The 24,100-nt window shown below is 53.0% G+C and overlaps 1 protein-coding gene across 1 annotated transcript in view; it reads left to right on the top strand.

Moving 5' to 3' along the window:
- LOC129713606 (stereocilin-like) overlaps nucleotides 1-24,100 on the top strand; it is a 51,850-nt gene that overhangs the window by 5,832 nt on the left and 21,918 nt on the right. Inside the window, exons 6-18 of the mRNA XM_055662795.1 lie at nucleotides 261-2,019; nucleotides 3,926-3,988; nucleotides 5,115-5,240; nucleotides 6,692-6,858; nucleotides 8,068-8,254; nucleotides 11,693-11,860; nucleotides 13,814-13,996; nucleotides 14,496-14,534; nucleotides 15,430-15,597; nucleotides 16,810-16,953; nucleotides 18,881-18,939; nucleotides 21,831-21,954; nucleotides 22,691-22,782. Coding sequence (XP_055518770.1) covers nucleotides 261-2,019; nucleotides 3,926-3,988; nucleotides 5,115-5,240; nucleotides 6,692-6,858; nucleotides 8,068-8,254; nucleotides 11,693-11,860; nucleotides 13,814-13,996; nucleotides 14,496-14,534; nucleotides 15,430-15,597; nucleotides 16,810-16,953; nucleotides 18,881-18,939; nucleotides 21,831-21,954; nucleotides 22,691-22,782 — 3,279 coding nt within the window. The remainder of the gene's footprint in view (nucleotides 1-260; nucleotides 2,020-3,925; nucleotides 3,989-5,114; nucleotides 5,241-6,691; nucleotides 6,859-8,067; nucleotides 8,255-11,692; nucleotides 11,861-13,813; nucleotides 13,997-14,495; nucleotides 14,535-15,429; nucleotides 15,598-16,809; nucleotides 16,954-18,880; nucleotides 18,940-21,830; nucleotides 21,955-22,690; nucleotides 22,783-24,100) is intronic.

The raw sequence follows: 24,100 nt of genomic DNA, 5'->3' as shown, positions 1-24,100 counted from the left end.
TCTATGTTTCTATGTTTCTATGTATGTGTCTGTGACTAATAAAATGGACTTGTCTTGACTTGACTAGTGTGTCGGGAGTGGATGGGATAGTGGGACTACTAGGGTGTTTGATGGTCGGCGGGGTGGGCTGAAGAGCCAATTTCAACACTGTACGCCTCCAGCGACCACGAGGTCGTGTAATTTGCGAGCCGAGGACGCGCAAGTGGGACAGGGGCGTAAGTTGTTGTTTCTCACGCTGCTCCTTCTTCTCTCGTGCGCAGGGGCTTCAAGAACAACATCTCCTGGGATGCGGCCAACCTGGGCTTCGGCTCCGCGGAGGTTTGGAGGGGGACGCCTTTTCTCTCCTGTCGGCGGGGTCCACCGAGGAAGGGGCGAAGGCGCCGGGGCTCCTGGACGTCCGAGGACGAGGACTCAGACACGGTGGAGGTGGAGGTGGAGGTGGAGGTTGAGGCGGAGGGCGAGGACGCCTCTCCCAACATGGACGATGTTTGCAGCCACTCTGCTCCCGGGCTGCCCGGCGTCTCCAACTTCACCGTCTACCTCTACTGCAACCTGTTCAACGGCAGCGGCGACTCGGGCCGGCCGCCCCCCGACCTCCGCTCCACCTGTTCCGACGTGGCCTGGTACCTGTCGGCCGCGGACGAGGACTTGTACTGGGCGCAGGTCTGCAGGCGCTTCTACCCGGCAGAGTTTGCCTCCAATGCTTGCGGCCTGGGGTCCCGGGACCCTGGCCGGGCCTGGCTGGCCCCGCTGTGCTCGGGGCTGCAAACCACCACCCCCAACCCTGACCCCTGCACCGAGCTGCCGGTCAAACACCCTGACTTCCCCCGGCGCTGCCTCCCCTCGGCCCTCCGGCCCCTCTGCTCCAACCAGACCTTGCTGGCTCGGCACGACTTCATGGTGGACCTTTGCCACGGGTTAGGGGGGGGAGTGGAGGGAGCCAAGAGCCGGCTGCCCATCAGCGTGGAAGCCATCCGCCACTTCTGCTCCCAGCTGGACCTTCAGGGCATCAACATGACTTGGGCCGGTCACCTGTGTGGTGTTGGTGGGACAACTGCCCGGCGAGAAGGTCAGGGTGGGGACTGCGAGCGGCTGCTGGAGGCCTGGACCTCTCTGGACAATGCTGACCAGTGCATCTCCTGGTACCTCCAGCAACTCTGCTCCATCTCCAACTCCAGCACCAGCTTCACCACCGAGAGCCCCTGGCTGGTGGTCCTCTGTACATGGTTGTCCCCTGCCCTGGAGACGATGGCCAGTGTGCCCCGAGGCTGCACCCGCCTGTTGGACACGCCCAACTTGACCGGCGGGGATTTGCAACACTGCATCCTCGTCAATATCACGGGCCAGCTCCTCGGTCTCTGCACCGATAGGAGGTGGTCTTGGGCTGCCGGCTTCTGCAGCCAGCTTCGTCAAGCCAGCAGAGCGATGGGGGTGGACCTACCCGGGCAGGGACCCCTGGTGTGTAACTACAGCAACTGGTCCGTGGACATGTTCTTGGATGGAGAGCTTTTGGAGAGCTGCCGTGATCAGGACGCCCAAGGCTTGACGGAGGCCGTTTGCCGAAACAACTCCCTGTACGAATCTATCTCTCGGCATCACCCCTGGGCGGTGTGGGACTGCCCGCCCCCTGAGTGTTTCGCTCGCCGGCTGCTCCACCTGTTGCCCGCGCCCTCGAGTGTCAACACCAGCCAACTGTGCGAAGACCCGGCCGCTTTCCTGAAGGACCTCCTGGATCAGTTCAACCGGTGCGACGACAGAGCCTTTGGCTGGATCTCCGGAGCCAACTACATTCTCCAAGTCTTCCACCATCTCCTGGGGCCCCCGGGCCTTGGTCACACCGAGCAGGAGATCCAAGAGGCCCTGAGCGAGGCCCTTCTCATCTCCAGCTTGCTGGACAACTCTTCCTTCTGGACCACCTCCAACCACAACGCATCAGTCAGCATCCTGCAGACGGTGAACACATACCTGAGGGAGGAGACCAACACAGTCCTCAAGAAGGACCTTCTCAATTGCTTCAGTGTAAGCATTGGTGTCCAAGTAGTGACCTCCATCTCCGTTTAATCTCCCCCTTCAACCACTGTGCTTTAAGTCGAAGGATTAGTTTGGCTTCTTTACCCAGAGAGTGGTAGCTGTGTGGAATGAGCTTCCAGTGGAGGTGGTGGAGGCAGGTTCGATTTTATCATTTAAAAATAAATTGGATAGGTATATGGACGGGAAAGGAATGGAGGGTTATGGTCTGAGTGCAGGTGGATGGGACTAGGGGAGATTATGTGTTCGGCACGGACTAGAAGGGCCGAGATGGCCTGTTTCCGTGCTCTAATTGTTATATGGTTATAGAAACATAGAATTAGGTGCCGAGTAGGCCATTCGGCCCGTCGAGCCTGCACCGGGGTTCAATATGCATGGCTGATCTGCCAACTGTATCCCGCTGCCTTCAACCACCCTCTGGGCCCCTTGGCCACAAGGGCCACGCGGGACTCCCTCTTAAATATCGCCCGGGAACTGGCCTCAGGGGTATCTGTGGCAGAGAGTTCCAGAGATTCACCAAGTGGAGGGAAGAGACTCCTCACTCGGTTTTAAAGGATTTCCCCCTTATCCATAAGCTGTGACCCCTTGCTGGGTGGACTTCCCCACATTGTGAACAATCTTCCTGCATCTGCCTGTCCAACCCCTTGAATTTTGTAAGTTTCTATGTATGGTCAATCTCCTAATTCTAGAGAGTATGCTGCAAGTTTCCGTCTTTCTTCATAAGACGGTCCTGACATCCAGGAATAAAAGTGCCGTCTCTCTACTCTATCTATTGGCAATATGGTTATATGGTTTATTATTGTAATGGACACAAAATATGGCAAAGAAATCTTGTTGGTCTAAAGGGTTTAAATGTTTTGCAGGAAGGTGGAGTTTGGGATACGTTTGGAGTGGCGCAGAGTGTAGAACATCTCACAGCACCAGAGACCCGGGTTCAATCCTGACCTCGGGCGTTGTCTGTGTGTGTGTGTGTGTGGAGATTGCACCTCCTCCCTGTGGCTGTGTGGGGTTCCTCCGGGCGCTCGCTTCCTCCCATGTCCCAAAGACGTGCAGGTTTGCCAGTCTGTTGGCCTCTGTAAATTATCTCCTAGGGAGTGGATGAGAAAATGGGATGACATTTGAACAAACGTGAGTGGCTGAGTGATGTTTGGGGTGTGAGAGAGAGAGAGGGCTAGAGAGAGAGGGGATCTCATTGAAACATATTATTGTTAAGGGCTTGGACACGCTAGAGGCAGGAAACATGTTCCCGATGTTGGGGGAGTCCAGAACCAGTGGCCGCACAATTTAAGAATAAGGGGTAAGCCATTTAGAACGGACACGAGGAAACACTTTTTTTCTCACAGAGAGTGGTGAGTGTGGAATTCTCTGCCTCAGAGGGCGGTGGAGGCAGGTTCTCTGGATGCTTCCAAGAGAGAGTTAGATAGAGCTCTTAAAAATAGCGGAGTCAGGGGATATGGGGAGAAGGCAGGAACGGGGTACTGATTGGGGATGATCAGCCATGATCACATTGAATGGCCGTGCTGGCTCGAAGGGCCGAATGGCCTACTCCTGCACCCATTGTCTATTGTGGACTCTGTGGGCTGAAGGGCCTGTTTCCATAGTATCTCTAAACTAAATTAATATCAGACTGATTCTCTGAAGTTTAGCCCCTTTATTAATATTTCTGTGCTGTTGCCTTTGTAGGTAAATTGATTGCCATATAAATCTTGCATGACTACAGCACTTTGTATATTTCCCATTGTATCTTGCTGTCAGTGAATTTTTCTTGTAGTGCAGACCACTTGCAGTACAGGTAATGTTATACCAATTAGCACACAGCAAGATCCCACAAATAGTGTCGGATAATGTCCATGTTTCTCTACGAAGCAAAGTAACCTCGCCTGCTTTGTCTCCTCAGCCATTGCTCTGGGATCTGCTAGAGAATGAGGATGATTCTCCAGTTCTGCCAGTTCTCTTTCAGGTACCTAGATATTTCTTGAAAGAAAAATATTCCGTGCAGAGCTTGGGAAGTCTGGAAGTGCTTTAGTGCTCAGGGTGGCAATGTGGGACAAATCTGGGTTGTTGACGGAAAGGTTTCACGTTTAACGAACAGTTGATCCCTTTCCCACCGTTAGGTGCAGTCATGGTGGGGCAGCGGTAGACTGTCTGTATGGAGTTTGTACGTTCTCTCCCCGTGACCTGCGTGGGTTTTCTCCGATGGCACACGATTACATGGTACCCGTGGCGTGGGGAGGAACTCCCCCCGACCTGACCCAAAAGTAATCTACCTACAAGCAATCCATATCCTTCCATTCCCTTGTATATCCATGTCCCTATCTAAAAAGCTGCTTAAGCCTCATGATTGTATCTGCCTCCCCCTGGTGACTTTCCCACTCGTCCACAGCTCTGTGTATAAAATAAAACTTGCCGCACGCATCTCCTTTAAACTTTGCCCCGCTCACCTTGAAGCACAATGGGATAAAGGTAGACAAAAATGCTGGAGAAACTCAGCGGGTGAGGCAGCATCTATGGAGCGAAGGAAATAGGCGACGTTTCGAGCCGAAACCCTTCTTCAGACTGATGTGTGGGGGGGGGGAGGAGAAAGGAAAAGGGAGGAGGAGGAGCCCGAGGGCTGGGGGAGAGATAGGAAGGGGAGGAGACAGCAAGGGCTAACAAAATTGGGAGAATTCAATGTTCATGCCCCCAGGATGCAGACAGCCCAAGCGGAATATGAGGTGCTGTTCCTCCAATTTCCGGTGTTGCTCACTCTGGCCATGGAGGAGACCCAGGACAGAGAGGTCGGATACGGAATGGGATAAAGGTTCTGACTGTCTACCATAACAATGCCCCTCATAATTTTAGATCCTTCTATGAGGTCTCCCCTGAACCACGGGCGCTCCAGCAGTAGAGTCCTAGAGTCAGAGTGATACAGTGTGGAAACAGGCCCTTCGGCCCAACTTTCCCACGCCGGCCAACATGTCCCAGCTAAACCACCCAAGTTTTGCCTTAACTGTCCTTGTCGCCAACCCGGGCACCGCGCGCGTGGGAAGCGTGCGTTCGGCTACCGTAGTGAGGATGGACTCTCCTCGCATTGTTCTTGTTCCCAGGAGTACCTGCTGATGCCCCAGGAGAATTTTCGGAAGCTGCTGATGTCGGCAGAAAGCGACGCAGTCAAGAAGCTGCTGTCACACATGCACAGGAGCTGGCGCCAACTTCAGGTGGGCATTGATCAGGTGTGTGAGGGTGACCTGAGTGGGCAATGTGTAGTCACTCATTTACAGTTGGTAGGCACTTGTTCGTGCACAGCTTAAAGTTGTAGGACAACTTCCTCTATATGATCTCCTGTTTGTGCACGTCGAGTTGATTGCATTAGTCGAAACAGGGCGGGCCACATGAAGGTTGCAATCTTCCACTCCCTTGGTAGACACAAACTGCTGGAGTAACTCAGCGGGACAGGCAGCATCGGACAGGCAAAAGGAATGGGGGTGACGTCGAGACCCGAGATGCTGCCCGTCCCGCTGAGTTACTCCAGCATCTTCGATTTAAACCAGCATCTGCAGTTCCTCCCGACACCTATTTCGAGTTCACAGATACAGCGTGGAAACAGGCCCTTCGGCCCACCGAGTCCCTGCCGACCGGCGATCACTAGCCTACACAAACTAGGGACAATTTTACAATTTACTGAAGCCAATCAAACTTGTACGTCATTAGAGTGTGGTGGGAAGTAACTGGAGCACCCGGAGAAAACCCACGCGGTCACAAGGAGAACGAACAAACTCCATACAGACAGCGCCCGTAGTCAGGATCGAACCAGAGTCTCTGGTGCCGTGAGGCAGCATCTCTACCGCTGCGCCACCGCGCTGCCCCTAGGAGCATGTATTTCAAAAACACGGAAATTAAACCTGTACGTGACGAAAGGGCCTGTCCCACTGTACAAGGTAATTCAAGAATTCCACCGAGTTCTCCCCTGATTCGAGCTTGTGTAATGTATGTAGGGGCTCGTACGAGCAAAAAGTAACAATTTTTTTTCATCACAAGTATTTTTTCACTGGTGGACATTTTTCAGAGTGTTGAAAAAACTTCACGAGTTTACCGGATTTCCCGAGTACCTGCCGTTACTCGTACGAGCCGCTACAAGACATCCACGAGCTCCTACGTACATTACACGAGTTCGACTCGGGGGAGAACTCGGGAGAACTCTTCAATTACCTCGTACAGTGGGACAGGCCCTTAAGTTGTCGGCAGTAAATTAGAGCGCATTATTCCAAAATATGAGCGCGTAAGTTGAGTTTTAAAGGAACAAGCGCTTTATTTTATAAAAACACAAATCATGCATGTGAGAAATTGCGTTAGTGGGTCTGTTTGGCTGCAGCACGTAAAGGGCCTGTCACACTTGGGCGTCATTTGCCCGTAATTCACGCGTCAACATTTACGCGTAACGATGCACGACGCGCGTGTTGCGTCGCGCACGTGATGCGCGCGTGGTGACGTAGGCAGTGGCGCGTGGTCGTGCGTGGCGCCCAGGGATTTTGTGAGGTACAAAATCTTCACGCGCAACATCTGTGTGACGTGCAAATGACGCCCAAGTGGACAGGCCCTGACGAATTTCACTGTTACATTGCTGGCATGTGTGACAATTACAGACTGGTGACCTGCGTGATTTTTGTTCCCCCCCCCACTCCAGGTTTCCCAGAGGGATGAGCCAGCGCTGGAGACTCTCACCGCCTCCTTTCTGCACAAGTTTCCCCGGCTCACCCCCGACCTGTTTGTGGACTTGTCTCAATTCATCCCCTTCATGACCGATTCCCACATCCTGGGTCTGCCGGTCTCACTGCTTCTGAACGACAGCGTGTGAGTTCTGCCAGACGAGCCTCGGACACTCTTTCCCCCCCCCCCCTCCTCAGCTCTCCGGCCAGCCGGCTGTGCGGGGGGGGGGGGGGGGGGGGGGGGGGAGGGGGCAGCACTTGACAATGACATGTACAATACCAAATTATTGTGTACACAACTGTGTACAGTTTTGGTCTCCAAATCTGAGGAAGGACATTCTTGCTATTGAGGGAGTGCAGCGTTGGTTCACAAGGTTAATTCCCGGGATGGCGGGACTGGCCTATGTTGAAAGAACGGGTTGACTGGGCTTGTACACTCTGGAGTTTAGAAGGATGAGAGGGATTCTTATTGAAACATATAAGATTGTTAAGGGTTTGGGCACGCTAGAGGCAGGAAACATGTTCCCGATGTTGGGGGAGTCCAGAACCAGGAGCCACACAGTTTAAGAATAAGGAGTAAGCCATTTAGAACGGAGACGAGGAAACACTTTTTGTGTTGGGAGTTTGTGGAATTCTCTGCCTCAGAAGGCCGGTTCTCTGGATACTTTCAAGAGAGAGTTATAGCTCTTAAAGATAGCGGGGTTTGGGGATATGGGGAGAAGGCAGGAACGTGGTACTGATTGGGGATGATCAGCCATGGCCACATTGAATGGCGGTGCTGGCTCGAAGGGCCTAATGGCCTACTCCTGCACCTATTGTCTATGAGGGGGTCTATTCAAAATGAACCCACCACACTTTGAATGGCGGTGCTGGGGCTCGAAGGGGGGGGGGGGGTACTCCTGGAGGGGGATTGTGTCTAGGGTTGGTGTGCCACCACAATACACGGTGGGGGGGGGATGAAGTGCGGTGTGATGGGGGGTTGATGCATGGGGGGGTTGGTGAGGCGGAGCGCCAGGGAGGGGGGGGGTGGGGAGTTGCTGTGCGCTGGAGGGGGGGGGGGGGGGGGGGTGGGGGGGAGCGGGGGGGTGTGAGTGGCAGGATGGGGGGGGTGGCTGCTGGGGGGGGATGCGTGGGGGTTGGGGAGCGAGGGGGGGGTTTGCTGTGGTTGTGGGGAGCGAGGGGGGGGGGGGGGGAGCGGGGGTGGGGGGGGTTGCTGGGGTGGGGGGGTGGCGAGGGGGGGGTGGGGTGAGCAAGGGGGGGGTGTGGTGGCAGGATGGTGGAGGGCAGCTGGAGGGGGGATGAAGCGGGTGGGAAGGGGGAGGCAGATCTCACCAGTGCCTCTCTCCCCTTGCAGCTTGTCTGCCATCCGGAACCACAGCCCCCAGATGAAGGCCAGTCAGAAGAAGACCTTCGCCAGGCGGCTGCTCCTGAGCAACACCTTTGGCCAGGTGGGCTCTTGGCCCCCGCACTTCCTCACCTCCGTCCAGCCCCTCCTGCCCTACCTGCCAACCTGCCACCTTCAGCAGCTGACGGCCAAGCAGGTGAGGAGCAGTGGTGGAGGGGAGCAGGGAGAATGGAGGTTAGAGAGGGAACGAGAGAGTGAGAGTGAGAGTGAGTGGTAGCAGGGCAAACAGAGTGAGAGGTGGTGGGATATTGGGGGGGGCGGATGGGAGACAGTGGCCCTAGTGAAGGGGAGGGAGGTAGGGGGGTGGTGGGTGGGAGGCACACGTAGAATGGGATAGCACAGCATCATCAGGCCCTTCAGCCTTTGAAGTCCGTGCTGACCATGCTGCCCATTAATCCTACCTGGAGGGGGGAGGGTGGCGGGGGGGGGTAGAAGAGAGGAGGGGGTTAGGGAAGGTGCAGTGTGCAGGGGAATGCAGGCAGGACTGGGAGAGATGTATGACCCTGCCTCGGGACCTTGTTCCCCTCTCTCTCCCACTCCCTCTCTTCTTCCCCTCCCTCCTCTCCCCCCTCTCCCCCCCTCGCTCCCCCCCCCCTCCCCCTTTTCTCCCCCCTCCCCTTTTTTACTTCCCCTCCCCTCTCTCCCCCACTCCCTGTCTCCCCCACTCCCTGTCTCCCCCACTCCCTCTCTCCTCTCCCCCCTTCCTCTCTCCCCCCCCCTCTCCCCCCCCTCTCCCCCCCCCCCTCCTCCCCCCCCCTCTCGCCCCCCCTCCCCCTTCTCTCTCTCTCCCCCCCCCCCTCTCTCTCCCCCCTTCTCTCTCCCTCCCTCTCTCTCCATCCCTTCTCCCCTCCTCCCCCTCTCTCTCTCTCCCCCTCTCTCTTCCCCCCTCTCTCCCCCCTTCTCTCTCCCCCCCTCTCTCTCCCCCCTCTCCTCTCCCCCCTCTCCCCTCCCTCTCTCTCTGCCTCTCACTCTTTCTGTCCTTGTCTCTCTCCCCCCTCTCTCTCCCCCCCCCCCCCCTCTCTCTCCCCCCCTCTCTCTCCCCACTCTCTCTCTCCCTCCTCTCTCTCCTCTCTCTCTCTCTCTCTCCCCCCTCTCTCTCCCCCCTCTCTCTCCCCCTCTCTCCCTCACTCCCCTCCCCCCCCCTCTCTCTCTCCCCCCCCTTCCCTCTCTCCCCCCCCTCTCTCCCCCCTTCCTCTCTTTCCCTCTCTCCCCCCTTCCTCTCTCCCCCCTTCCTCTCTCCCCCCTTCCTCTCTCCCCCCTTCCCTCTCTCCCCCCCTTCCTCTCTCCCCCCTTCCTCTCTCCCCCCCCTTCCTCTCTCCCCCCTCCTCCTCTCCTCCTCCCCCCCTTCTCTCTCTCTCCCTCTCTCTCTCTCTCCCCCCCCCCTCTCTCTCTCCTCTCTCTCTCTCTCTCCCCCTCCCTCTCTCTCCCATTCCCTCCCTCTCCTCCCTCTCTCTCCCCCCCTCCCTCTCTCCCCCCTTCTCTCTCTCTCTCTCCCTCCCTCTCCCTCCCTCTCTCTCCCCCCCTCTCTCTCTCTCCCCCCTCCCCCCCCTCTCTCCCCCCCCCCGCATTGCAGTTGGCCTCGGTGATCTCTGAGCTGGGAACAGCAGCCTGGACCTTCCCCGGGGCAGACACGTCCTGCGTACCATCGTCAACTCCAGCAGCATCCTGACAGGGGAGCAGCTGCACAGGTAACCCCCCCCCCCCCCCCCCCCCCCCCCCCCCGGCCGAGAGTCTCCCCCTGGCATCCATCCATCCCCACGCCCTGGCTGTGGGTGAATGAAACTTCACCGACACACGTGGCACGTCACGGTGAAGTTCTTTGTTCTGCATACCGTACACAAAGTAGGCAAAGAGTCGCCATGTATAAGGCCCAAACAATGTTAAACAGTGTTCAATGTGGTCCCAATGGTCGCTCTTCGTTCTTTCAATGCCCCCCGCCCCTGCCGGGACCCCTTTTTTCTCGCGCCACCCCCCCCCCCCCCCCCCCCCCCACCCCGATAACATCTTGGGCGGCTGCCTTCTCCCCTCTCCCAGCGGGCCCAAAGGTATTCAAGATTCAAGATTCAATTTAATTGTCATTTGGACCCCTTGAGGTCCAAACAAAATGCCGTTTCTGCAGCCATACATTACACACAAATAGACCCAAGACACAACATAATTTACATAAACATCCATCACATCGCTGTGATGGAAGGCAAAAAAAACATATCCCCACTGCACTCCCCCCCTCCCCCCCCCCCCCCCCCCCCCCCCCCCCCCATGTCAGAGTCACGGTCAAAGCCCCCGGCTGGCGATGGCGATTGTCCATTAAAGCCACGCCGGGTGGTGCGAGGTCGCACACCGGGTCTTGATAGAGCCCCCGGCGTGCGCTCGCAGAGTCCCGCGGCCATTCCAAGCCGCGCGGGGCGGTGATGTCAGGCCCCGCTCCAGGAGCTCTTCGACCCCGCAACTCGGGCGGGAGCAGCCGCCGTTGCGAGAGCCCTGAAAAGCGGTCTCCCTCCAGGGACCCGCGGGCTCCCGCTGCCGCCGTCCGCCAGACCCGCAGTTGCAGTATGGAAGTGTAATAACGCACACCTCCGGATTCAGTGGTAGTTTCTTCCCAGCTGTTATCAGGCAACTGAACCTTCCCACCACAACTAGAGAGCAGCGCTGAACTACTATCGACCTCTTTGGAGAGCCTGGGGCAGCGGTAGAGTTGCTGCCTCACAGCCCCGGAGACCTGGGTCCGATCCTGACTGCGGGTGCTGTCTGTACGGAGTTTGCACGTTCTCCCCGTGACCTGCGTGGGTTTTCTCCGGGATCTTCCGTTTCCTCACACACTCCAAAGACGTGCAGGTTTGTAGGTTAAGAAGGAACTGCAGATGCTGGAGAATCGAAGGTACACAAAAAAGCTGGAGAAACTCAGCGGGTGCAGCAGCATCTATGGAGCGAAGGAAATAGGCAACGTTTCGGGACGAAACGTTGCCTATTTCCTTCGCTCCATAGATGCTGCTGCACCCGCTGAGTTTCTCCAGCTTTTTTGTGTACCTCCGGTTTGTAGGTTGATTGGCCCTAAGTACGTACGATAGTGTTAGTGTGTACGTACGATAGTGTTAGTGTGCGGGGATGGCTGGTCAGCATAGACCTGGTGGGCCGAAGGGCCTGTTTCCGTGCTTTCTCGCGAAACTAAACCGGGGCGCCCGGAGAAAACCCACGTGGTCACGGGGAGAATGTACAATAGACAATAGGTGCAGGAGTAGGCCATTCGGCCCATCGAGCCAGCACCGCCATTCAATGTGATCATGGCTGATCATCCACAATCAGTACCCCGTTCCTGCCTTCTCCCCATATCCCCTGACTCCGCTATATTTAAGAGCCCTATCTAGCTCTCTCTTGAAAGCATCCAGAGAACCTGCCTCCACCGCCCTGGAGCAGAGAATTCCACAGACTCGCCACTCTCACCACCAACGACACACAGACAGCATCCGTAGTCGGGATCGGACCCGGGTCCCTGGCTGTAGCGAGGCAGCAACTCTACTGCCCAACCCACCCCGCAGAATTCCTCCAGCACTTTGCGTTCTGCTCATGATTCCAGAGTCTGCGGTTCCTCATGTCTCCATCCTTTCCCAGGCTCGGACGGTTGGTCTGCTTCTCTGGCCAGGAGGACCTCCGGCTGCTGCTCGCTGTCCAGCCACAGGCGATCGTGGTCTCCAGAGCACTCCTGAGCTGCATCAAGGATGGGACCATCGATACCAGCAGCACAGTGAGTATCCACCACAGAGCAGTGCGGAACCAGCCCACCTCTTTGATGCCCCTCGGACTATCCTTACTTGGACTTTGCTGGCTTTACCTTGCACTAAACGTTATTCCCTCATCATGTATCTGTACGCAGTAAATGCATTGATTGTAATCATGTACCTGTATTGTTTTTCTGCTGACTGGTTAGCAGGCAACAAAAGCTTTTCATTGTACCTCGATACCTGAGTGTCCCTTGGTGCTCGGCATTGCTCTGCACTGGCTGGGACAACGTTGATTTCTATAGTGTACTGTTTCTGTGTCTTTTTTCTTTTTCTCTTTTCTCTCTTTTTTTGATTTGTATGGACTTATTGCATTGATCTGTTCAATTAATTTAATCAATCTCTGTAAAGCACTTTGGTTCAGATACTGGTTTTGTTGAAAAGTGCTATATAAATAAATATTATTATTATTATTATTATTATCAAAGTTCCTCAAGTGCGTTCCCTGAAGATCTTCCCATAATACATATTCCGGGCGGCACGGTGGCTCAGCGGTAGAGTTGCTGCCTTAAGGGTATTACTAAGGATTTGAGTATAGGAGCAGGGAGGTTCTACTGCAGTTGTACAGGGTCTTGGTGAGACCACACCTGGAGTATTTCGTACAGTTTTGGTCTCCAAAGCTGAGGAAGGACATTATTGCCATAGAGGGAGTACAGAGAAGGTTCACCAGACTGATTCCTGGGATGTCAGGACTGTCTTATGAAGAAAGACTGGATAGACTTGGTTTATACTCTCTAGAATTTAGGAGATTGAGAGGGGATCTTATAGAAACTTACAAAATTCTTAAGGGGTTGGACAGGCTAGATGCAGGAAGATTGCTCCCGATGTTGGGGAAGTCCAGGACAAGGGGTCACAGCTTAAGGATAAGGGGGAAATCCTTTAAAACCGAGATGAGAAGAACTTTTTTCACACAGAGAGTGGTGAATCTCTGGAACTCTCTGCCGCAGAGGGTAGTTGAGGCCACAGTTCATTGGCTATATTTAAGAGGGAGTTAGATGTGGCCCTTGTGGCTAAGGGGATCAGAGGGTATGGAGAGAAGGCAGGTACGGGATACTGAGTTGGATGATCAGCCATGATCATATTGAATGGCGGTGCAGGCTCGAAGGGCTGAATGGCCTACTCCTGCACCTAATTTCTAAGGGCTGTCCCACTGTACGGGGTAATTCAAGAGTTCTCCCGAGTTTTTAAAAAATCACACTCATGGTAAGCACGTAGAATGTACGCAGCGGGTACGTCGGAGCTCGGGGACGTCTCTTAGCGGCTCGTAACGTTAACGGCAGGTACTCGGGGAAACGAGGTAACATGTTGAAAAATGTCCACGAGAGCCCCGAGTACCTACGAGCGGCCATTACAGTAATTCTCGAATCGGGGGAAACTCGGGAGAACTATTGAATTAGCTCGGACAGGACTGTTACAGCAAATACAGCGGTGGAGACCCGTGTTCAATCCCAACTTCAGGCGCTGTCTGCACGCAGTTTGTACGTTCTCCCCGTGACCTGCGTGGGTTTTCTCCAAGATCTTCGGTTTCCTCCCACACTCCAAAGACGTGCAGGTTTGTAGGTTAAATGGCCTGGTGTACATGTAAATTGTCCCTAGTGTGTGTGTGTGTGGGATAGTGTTAGTGTACGGGGATCGCTGGTCGGCGCAGACTCGGAGGGCCGAAGGGCCTGTTTCCATGCTATCTCTAAACTAAAGTCTACTCCGCCATTCAGTCATGGCTGATCTATCTCTCCCTCTTCTCCCCATAACCCCTGACATCTGTACTAATCAAGAATCTGCCTTAAAAATATCCATTGACTTGGCCTCCACAGCCCTCTGTGGCAATGAGTTCCACAGATTCACCACCCTATGATGCCTGTGGCTTGGTGGGTCTGCTGTGTGTGCTGCCCGTCACTGGTCTATGTTCTCCTTTGGTTTAGGCGGCTCACCTCTTGGCCATGCATCTCCGGGGACTCAACATCAGCAACCTTGCCCATCAGGATCTGGTGGCTGTTGGTGGGATCCTGCCCGTACTGGGAGCGTCGTTCCTGCAGAGCCTGTCCGCCCGGCAGCGGCTCGCTGTCCTGTCGGGGCTCGGCGCGGCGCCCGTCTCCGCTGCCCAGGTCAGTTCTCCCGCTCCGTCTGCCGTAGGGGGAGTCCAGGGATAGGAGCGTCGGGGTTTGCAGGGAGAGTCTGGGGGGAAGAATGGCCCCTGCTAGTCACCGGGTGGAGCAGATCAGGCCACTTGACAAGGCAAATGAATAGTCTGCTGGCTCACAAACTCCAGCCACCGAGTTCGAGTGCTGACTTGGTGGAGTTTGCACGTTCTCCATACGACCGCAAACATTCTCTCTTCTACGCTCGCAAATTAGGTCCCCACAGTGGGACAGCCCCTTAATGGGCGCGACAAAAGTTTACTGGCAGCAACAACACAGGCAAATAGACTCGGACAACACACAGAACAAATTATACATGAATTACACAAAATTCTAAAGGAGAGAAGACAAGGCAATAGTGGATAAACAAACGTTGTACAACATACACTCAGTTCATTCAAGGCAATAACCAGTTGGTAATGCAATCCTTACCCAATTATTTTTACTTTTTGCTAACTTTTTGTAGGCTGATCAACTTGTGACCGAAATGATCCAGGATATCAACGTAAGTCTCCGCCCACGTTCTCTGTTTTGGCTTTTGAATAGAGGAATTTGGTACAAGTGATGCCCTCATCGCTGTTGGAATTGGCGCTGAGCAGTGGAGTCACATATTCTTAATGGCCTTCATTGCCTCTCCAGTGCCAGGCTCGGTGCATCTCTGTTCAATGCAGGTGATATTTGATCTATCACAGAAGCTGTGCGTGTGTGTGAGGCGGGTAACCTTGCTGTAACTTTTGTTTTGGAAACTTCGACCCATGAATTCCAACAGTCTCATTCAAACTTGGAGTTGGTCCCATTGACATAATCTGGACTCCTTGATTATTAGAACTCCATTACTGTTCCATGACTCTATTATGGACAGACAATGCACAATAGGTGCAGGAGTAGGCCATTCTGCCCTTCGAGCCAGCACCGCCATTTAGTGTGATCATGGCTGATCGTCCCCAATCAGTACTCCGTTCCTGCCTTCTCCCCATATCCCCTGACTCTGCTATTTTTTAAGAGCCCTATCTAGCTCTCTCTTGAAAGCATCCAGAGAACCTGTCGCCACCGCCCTCTGAGGCAGAGAATTCCACAAACCTGATCGGAAACCTCTGGAGACTTTGCGCCCCACCCAAGGTTTCCGTGCGGTTCCCGGAGGTTGCAGGTGGTTGCCGGAGGTTGCAGGTAGTGGAAGCAGGTAGGGAGACTGACAAAAACCTCCGGGAACCGCACGGAAACCTTGGGTGGGGCACAAAGTCTCCAGAGGTTTCCGTTCAGGTTTCCTAAGTGGGACAGGGGCATTAGTGTGCAGGGATCGCTGGTTGGTGTGGACTCCGTGGGCCGAAGGGCCTGTTTCTGTGCTGTATCTCTAAACTAAAGTATTGATGCTGATCTGTGGATCTTGTTGGCTATTCCAGGTGACCGTGGATGTGATTTGCCACCTCGGGCATCTGCTCCCGGGGCTGGATGTGTCCACCCTGCGGCTCCTACCTCCGCTGGTCTTGGCCGGCGCCTGCTCGTGCTTCCGCCCGTTCCTGGCCCACCTCTCCTCCGCCCACAAGGCCGTCCTTCTGGAGGCTCTCCGGGTAAGACCGGCCTTGAGGGTCCACGCTCGTGGTCAAGGCCAACGCACGGCTTGCTGGCTAAGATGCAAAGTGTTGCCGCTGTCCTTCTCCTTCAATAGACATTTGGACAGATATATGGTGTATGGTTTAAGGCAGAGGTGGATGGATTCCTGACTAGTATGGGTGTCATGGGGTTACGGAGAGAAGGCAGGAGAATCGGGTTAAGGGCTTGTCCCACTTTCACGACCTAATTCACGACCTCTGCCGCGTTTGCCCTTGACGTACTCGCAGCGTGGTCGTCACGAGGTCGTAGCAGGTCGTGATGCTGGTCGTAGGTACTCGTGGCATCAAGTAGGTCGGGGCGTTTTTCTAGCCTGATGTAAAATGTCCACGAGTAAAAAAGGTCATGAATTAGCTCATGAATTAGGTCGTGAAAGTGGGACAGGCCCTTTGGGAGTGTGAGATAGATCAGCCATGCTTCAATGGCGGAGTAGACTTGATGGGCCGAATGGGCTAATTTTGCTCATATCACATGAACCTATGATTGTGGGGAGAAGACGGAAGACGGGAGAATGCGGTTGAGAGGGAAAGATAGATCAGCCATGATTGATTGAATGGCGGAGTAGACTCGATGGGCCGAATGGCCTAATTCTGCTTCTATGACATTGTTGCACTTCCACAGTTAATTCCCCGGGATGTATAAATGTGCTTTGGCTACAGGAGATGGTATGGTACGGCACTTTATGTGACACATGTAGCTAGGTACAGTGAAATACATTGTTGTATACAGTTCAGTGCTAGTGTCATTTTACATACAGGTAACTACAGTGGGACAAAAGAAAGGAGATAAAGGGATGGGGTGGGGGTGGGGGGGGGGTCTAATACTGTAGCATGGAAACCCGGCTTATGAATGACCAGTTTGGGGTTAAGAAGGTATTGAATTTTTGTTGTGTTATATTTTCTGTGTGAATTCTGTTTACAGGCCTGTTGTGCTGCTGCAAGTAAGAATTTCATTGTTCCGTTAATGTTACATATGACAATTAAACGCAAGTTTAATGCAGGCAGATGGGACTAGGTGAGAGTAAGTGTTCGGCACGGGCTGGAAGGGCCGAGATGGCCCGTTTCCGTGCTGTAATTGTCATATGTTATATAAGTGTGTGTCGATCTTATTCACGGTGGCGTTGAGACTTCGCCGGTCTTTGACCTGGGCATTAATTGTTGGTTCTTCTGCAGAGCGTGGAGAGTGACGGCAGGCGGCATTTCGCTCGTTTCGGCTGCCTGATTCCATTTGTCCCCTTGAAAGACCTCGCCTTTGATCCGGAGACCTTCCTGAGAAACCGCAGCCTCTTCGGGGATTGGAGCTGGTCCCTGCACCAGGTTGGTGAGCTGAGTGGTGGCACAGCGGTAGAATTACTTGCCTTACAGCACCTTACAGAGACCTGGGATCGATCCTGGCTACTGGTGCTGTCTGTATGGAGTTTGTACCTGTCTGCGACCTCGTGGGTTTTCTCCAGGTGCTCCCACACTCTAGAGACATACAGGTTTGTAGGCTAATTGGCTTCGGTAAAAATTGTAAATTTCTCCCAGTGTGTAGGATAGTGCTAGTCTACGGGAATCACTAGTCAACAGGGAGTTGTTGGGCCGAAGGGCCTGTTTCCGTGCTGCATCTCTAAACACTAAAACTAAGCACATTCCACCACAGTGCAGGGTTTCTGCTGTGGCCTCTTCTCTCTGCCAGCCTTTGTTCACTCTCCCGCTGAGTGAAGATAGACTTCAGTTTTGACAATACAATCTACTCCAGAAGACACAGTTTGCAGCATCAAAATCCCATTGGAAATTTGATGCAGGGCAAACTAGGGAGAGCTCTTGGAATGGACTCGTACCGTGGGACAGGGGTTTTAGGCAGCAACTCTACCGCTGCGCCACCTTCTTCAGACTGGAGAAGGGACTCGACCTAGAATATCACCAATCCATGTTCTCCAGAGATGCTGCCTGACCTGCTGTTACTTTGTCCTTTTGCACCACCTTTTGTATTGACCAGGTAGACACAAAATGCTGGAGTAACTTAGCAGGACAGGCAGCATCTCTGGAGGAAAGGACTGGAGAGATGCTGCCTGTCCCGCTGAGTTACTTCAGCATTTCTGGAGAAAAGGAATAGGCGCCGTTTTGGGTTGGGACCCTTTCTTCAACCCTTCTCCAGAGATGCTGACTGACCTACTGAGTTGCTCCAGCATTTTGGATCTCTCTTAAGCCAGCATCTGCAGTTTCTTCCTACATACCATACATCGGGGATGTGGCCTTATTGTGGGGCAATGGGATTGGCGTGGGTGGGCAAGATGGTTGGAGTGGATCTTTTTCTGTGCTGACCATCTCTGCAACATGACTCCCTCTCCTGGAGTCTTGAGATTGAGGGTGTAGGTGGAGAACGCTGGTCTAGAGCCGTGTATTACATTTACATGAGGAGTCAGGTTCGGTGAAAGTCCAGTATAACATTACATGGTTACTTTGTCATCAACCTGAACATCAAAAAAACGAAGGAGCTGATCATGGACTTTAGGAGGGCACATCATCCGAGGACGTACACTCCATTGAGTATAAATGGGGATCCTGTGGATAGGGTGAACTGTTTTAAATATCTGGGAGTCCACATCTCTGAGGATATGACATGGTCATCACACGCCTCAGCACTGGTGAGTAAGGCAAGGCAGCGTCTTTACCACCTCAGGCAATTGAGGAAATTCAGAGGATCCTACAGTGCTTCTACGCAGCGGCGGTGGAAAGCATCTTGTCCGGGAACATTACCATCTGGTTCGGGAATTGCTCTGCCAAGGACAAGAAGGCTCTGCAGAGAGTAGTGCGTTCGGCCGAACGCACTATGGGAACTTCACTCACCCCCCTGCAGGAACTATACAACAGGAGGTGCAACTCCAGAGCAAACAAAATCATGAGAGACCTCTTCCACCCCTGCAACGGTCTGTTCCAGCCGCTACGGTCAGGCAAACGCCTCCGTTGCCATGCGGTGAGAACGGAGAGGTTGAGAAGGAGTTTCTTCCCAGAGGCAATTCGGACTGTAAACGCCTTTCTCACCAGGGACTAACTCTACAGAACGTTTTTCCTTCTATTATTTATTATGTAAAAGAATATGTGTGTTATGATTGTGTTTATAATTTGTTTGGTTGTTTTGTTGTTTGTATTTTGCACAAAAGTCCGCGAGCATTGCCACTTTCATTTCACTGCACATCTCGTATGTGTATGTGACAAATAAACTTGACTTGACTTGACCTGACCTCTCTTTCTGTTTCAGGCACGGTTTATTTTCAAGAGGCTTCAGGGAGTGTCAAATGTAACAAACGATTCCTTTCTGTGAGTAGAAATACCTGAGTTCGATTTTAAAACGTTTGCCGTTTCCCAGACACTACCACCCCTCCTTCTCGTGGCCGACCATCGGTTCATGAGTGCCAAAACTCCTCAGCTGGCCCGCCGGCTGGGCTTTGTGTGCAGTCCAGCACCTGCCCAGCCACGGCCGAGTCGGTCAACGAATTGCCGTCGGGGTCCCATATTTGTCCCTTATTTGGGAGTGAGAGAGTTGGCGACCCTCACCATAAGGTGAGATGCGGGAATGATGAAAATCCTGCTTACAGCAGCCTCAGGAACATAAACTTGGACAACATGCAGAAACAGATTACACGAGTCCTACAAGAGAATTAAAATAACTGCAAAAAATCCATCATAATGCAAAATACCACGTGACAACAAGTCCACAATAGTGCTATATTTAAGAGGGAGTTAGATGTGGCTAAAGTGATCAGGGGGTATGGAGAGAAGGCAGGTGCAGGATACTGAGTTGGATGATCAGCCATGATCATATTGAATGGCGGTGCAGGCTCGAAGGGCCGAATGGCCTACTCCTGCACCTATTTTCTATGCTTCTAAGAGGCGGTCTGTAGTATTCAGTTGCAAGGGTAGGATTAGAGTTCACGAGTGCTCTAGGTGCAAAATTAGGCCATTCGGCCCATCATGCCGACACTGCCATTCGATCATGGCTGATCTATCTTTCCCCGTCTGAAGAGGGGCCTCGGCCCGAAACGTTGCCTATTTTCTTCGCTCCATAGACGCCGCTGCACCCGCTGAGTTTCTCCAGCATTTTGGTCTACATTCGATTCTCCAGCATCTGCACAGTTCCTTCTTAAACCCCCATTCTCCGGCCTTCCCCGCACAACCCCCCGAAGTCATTACTAATCACGCATCTGTCAGCCTCCACTGTAAAAATATCTGCTTGGTTCGAGGACCTGATGGTTGCAGGAAATGAGCTTTACCTGGTGTGTCTTGTCTGAGCTTCTGTACCTCTGGTAGCAGCAAGAAGGAGAAACGGCCCAGATGAGTGGGTGCCCTTGATGATAGATGCACCTTATGTACAGTCGATGCTTTGGATGGAGGGGAGGGCTGTGCTCATGATGGACAATAGACAATAGGTGCGGGAGTAGGCCATTTGGCCCTTCGAGCCAGCACCGCCATTCAATGTGATCACGGCTGATCATCCCCAATCAGTACCCCGTTCCTGCCTTCTCCCCATATCCCCTGACTCCGCTATTTTTAAGAGCCCCATCTAGCTCTCTTGAAAGCATCCAGAGAACCGGCCTCCACCGCCCTCTGAGGCAGAACATTCCACAAACTCACCACTCTCTGTGAGAAAAAGTGTTTCCTCGTCTCCGTTCTAAATGGCTTGCTCCTTATTCTTAAACTGTGTGTGGCCCCTGGTTCTGGACTCCCCCAACATCAGGAACATGTTTCCTGCCTCTAGCATGTCCAAGCCCTTAACAATCTTATATGTTTCAATGAGATACCCTCTCATCCTTCTAAACTCCAGAGTGTACAAGCCCAGCCGCTCCATTCTCTCAGCATACGACAGTCCCGCCATCCCGGGTATTAACCTTGTAAACCTACGCTGCACTCCCTCAATAGCAAGAATGGCCTTTCGATGGAGGGGAGGGGCTGTGCTTGTGATGGACTGGGCCGAGTTCACCACTCGTTGCAGCCTCTCGCGCCCCCGTGTCGCAATTGCCGTACCAGGCCATGATGCAACCAGTAAGAATTCTTTCTGCAGTGCACTCTCTCAGTTGAAGGTTTCATCAGACAGAGGACATCGTCAACAGTGCAGGTCTCTCCCAGTACTATGCAGGGGACATCGGTTTGGGGGAGGTGGGGATTGGGAACCTTCCGGTTCAGTTCAGTTTAGTTCGTTGTCACGTGGTACCGAGGTACAGGAAAATCTTTTGTTGTTGCCAGGGGAAAGACAATACACGATTACAATCGGGCCGTCCACAGTCTAGAAACATAGAAATTAGGTGCAGGAGTAGGCCATTCGGCCCTTCGAGCCTGCACCGCCATTCAATATGATCATGGCTGATCATCCAACTCAGTATCCCATACCTGCCTTCTCTCCATGCCCCCTGATCCCTTTAGCCACAAGGACCACATCTAACTCCCTCTTAAATATAGCCAATGAACTGGCCTCAACTACCCTCTGTGGCAGAGAGTTCCAGAGATTCACCACTCTCTGTGTGAAAAAAGTTCTTCTCATCTCAGTTTTAAAGGATTTCCCCCTTATTCTTAAGCTGTGACCCCTTGTCCTGGACTTCCCCAACATCGGGAGCAATCTTCCTGCATCTAGCCTGTCCAACCCCTTAAGAATTTTGTAAGTTTCTATAAGACCCCCTCTCAGTCTTCTAAATTCTAGAGAGTATAAACCAAGTCTATCCAGTCTTTCTTCATAAGACAGTCCTGACATCCCAGGAATCAGTCTGGTGAACTGTCTCTGCACTCCCTCTATGGCAATAATGTCCTTCCTCATATTTGGAGACCAAAACTGTACGCAATACTCCAGGTGTGGTCTCACCAAGACCCTGTACAACTGCAGTAGAACCTCTCTGCTCCTATACTCAAATCCTTTTGCAATGAAAGCTAACATACCATTCGCTACAAAGGAGTTCAGATTTAAAAGAGAGGAGCGATTATAATGCGTGATTGCAGATTCACGCCCGTGATTAGCGCTTGTCGCTTGCGTTGGCCGCCATCTTGGAGGTGTAGGGGTACCAGCTCAGGGGGTAGAGAGGGTGACCCACGGAACAGCCTCTCATCGCCCCCTTCTGGTCTGAAGGCCAAACTTGCATTTTCGTTGCTGCGTTGGCTTTGCCTCGCGCCCGCCATCGATGGGGGGTCTCTAAGCCGGCTCTGCTTTCCTTTCCGCCCCCCAGGTCTCTGGGGAACGTGGCCAGAGGTGCAGACTGCGACACCGTCCGGCAGCAGACCAGCGAGTCGGAGTTCCTGGCGAGGGTCAGGTTCCTCAGCGGCCTGCACGGTGGAATCGGGCAGCCTCTGGTATGTGGCAGCGGGCTCGCGGTTCAGTGGCTCTGGCCACCACACGGTGGCGCTGTGGTAGAGTTACAACGTTAGAGACCCCGGGTTAGAAACATAGAAAATAGATGCAGGATGAGGCCATTCGGCCCTTCGAGCCAGTACCGCCATTCAATGTGATCATGGCTGATCGTCCCCAATCAATAACCCGTGCCTGCCTTCTCCCCACATCCCTTGACTCCACTAGCCCCTAGAGCTCTATCTAACTCTCTCTTAAATCCACTCCACTGCCCTCTGTGGCAGGGAATTCCACAAATTCACAACTTCTATGCCGACTGCAGGTGCTTGTGTGTACTGTTCAGTCAGAGATGGAAATGTTTCATCTCAAAGAATGTTAATACATTTTAAAATGTGTACCTTGCTGTCGGTGTGGAGTTTGCACGTTCTCCCTGTGACCACGTGGGTTTCCTCCAGGTGCTCCAGTTTCCTCCCACGTCCCAAATACCTGCAGGCTAATTGTCCTCTGTAAACTGCCTCTAGTGTACAGGGAATGGATGTGGAAGTGGGACTTGTGTGACCAGGTGGTCAGCATGGACTCTGTGGGCTGAAGGGCCTGTGTCTCTAGCATCTAAAATGCTGTGTCCCTGAAATCTAAACGTGACCCCTATCCTCTCCAGCCCACAGCCGGGAGTGCCTGCTTTTTCTAACAACCACCGAACCCCTCCGCTCTAAACCCAGCTCCACCCTTCATCTCTTGCAGCGTAAGTGCATCGTCAAGGAGCTCAGCGGGAGGCCTGGAACCTTCCGGAAGGACATCCTGCAAATGGGCCCGGAGGTGGTGGCTGACTTACCGTGAGTTCTGCCTGATTTGTCTTCTCCTCCCATTGGTGTTGTGGAGGCTGCAGGTTCCAGGTTAATGATAGGGTTAAGACACTGTGTGGCTGTACAGCGCAGTGTGAAACTGCAGCATGACTAAGGGTTGGATCGCTGTACAACACAGCAACCTTTCGGCCAGCGGTTCCCAACCTTTTTCGTCCCGTTTACCCCTGGCAACTTTAATATGAACAACTAATGATGAACAGATACCGGTATACCTGAACCAAACACAGTCCAGTCGATGAGAAATAAATATGTACAGATCCAGAATCAACAAATATACCCCCTGAGTAGGCAGAATGTACCCCCTGGGGGCGAAATTTACCCCAGGTTGGGAACCCTGCAGCCATTCTCTGCCACACATCAATATTCCCGATAGCTCTTCAGAGTGGCGAATCTCTGGAACTCTCTGCCACAGAGGGTAGTTGAGGCCACAGTTCATTGGCTATATTTAAGAGGGAGTTAGATGTGGCCCTTGTGGCCAAGGGGATCAGGGGGTATGGAGAGAAGGCAGGTACGGGATACTGAGTTGGGTGATCAGCCATGATCATATTGAATGGCGGTGCAGGCTCGAAGGGCCGAATGGCCTACTCCGGCACCTATTTTCTATGTTTCTAAGTCTACAGACGGTCTCGATCCAAAATGTCACCCATTCCTTCTCTCCAGAGATGCTCCCAGTCCCGCTGAGTTACTCCGGCTTGTTGTGTCTGCCTTTTGGACAGGTGACATTTTGGGTTGGAACCCTTCTTCAAACTAATGGAGGACAGATGATGTTTCAGGTCGGGACCCTGCTTGTGTCTTGTGGTTGAACGAAAGGCAATGATTTAATTGTATGAGGTTTCCGCTTTAGTTTTGCGGCGTTCCCACATTGCCCGCCCTGTATTCCCCATCTAGGGAAGGGACATAGTGCTGGAGTAACTCAACGGGTCAGGCAGCATTATTACGGGAGAACATGGAGGACAAATCAAAATAGGACGTTCATGGTAAATGGTAGGGAATTGAAGAATACAGTTGAACAGAGGGATCTGGGTATAACCGTGCATAGTTCCTTGAAGGTGGAATCTCATATAGATAGGGTGGTAAAGAAAGCTTTTGGTATGCTAGCCTTTATAAATCAGAGCATTGAGTATAGAAGCTGGGATGTAATGTTAAAATTGTACAAGGCATTGGTGAGACCATATCTGGAGTATGGTGTACAATTTTGGTCGCCCAATTATAGGAAGGATGTCAACAAAATAGAGAGAGTACAGAGGAGATTTACTAGAATGTTGCCTGGGTTTCAACAACTAAGTTA

This window comes from Leucoraja erinacea, chromosome 36 (assembly GCF_028641065.1).
Source record: "Leucoraja erinacea ecotype New England chromosome 36, Leri_hhj_1, whole genome shotgun sequence".
Classification (NCBI taxonomy): Eukaryota; Metazoa; Chordata; class Chondrichthyes; order Rajiformes; family Rajidae; genus Leucoraja; species Leucoraja erinaceus.
Note: the sequence above shows the minus strand (reverse complement) of the source record. Positions and strands in the feature narration are given on the sequence as shown.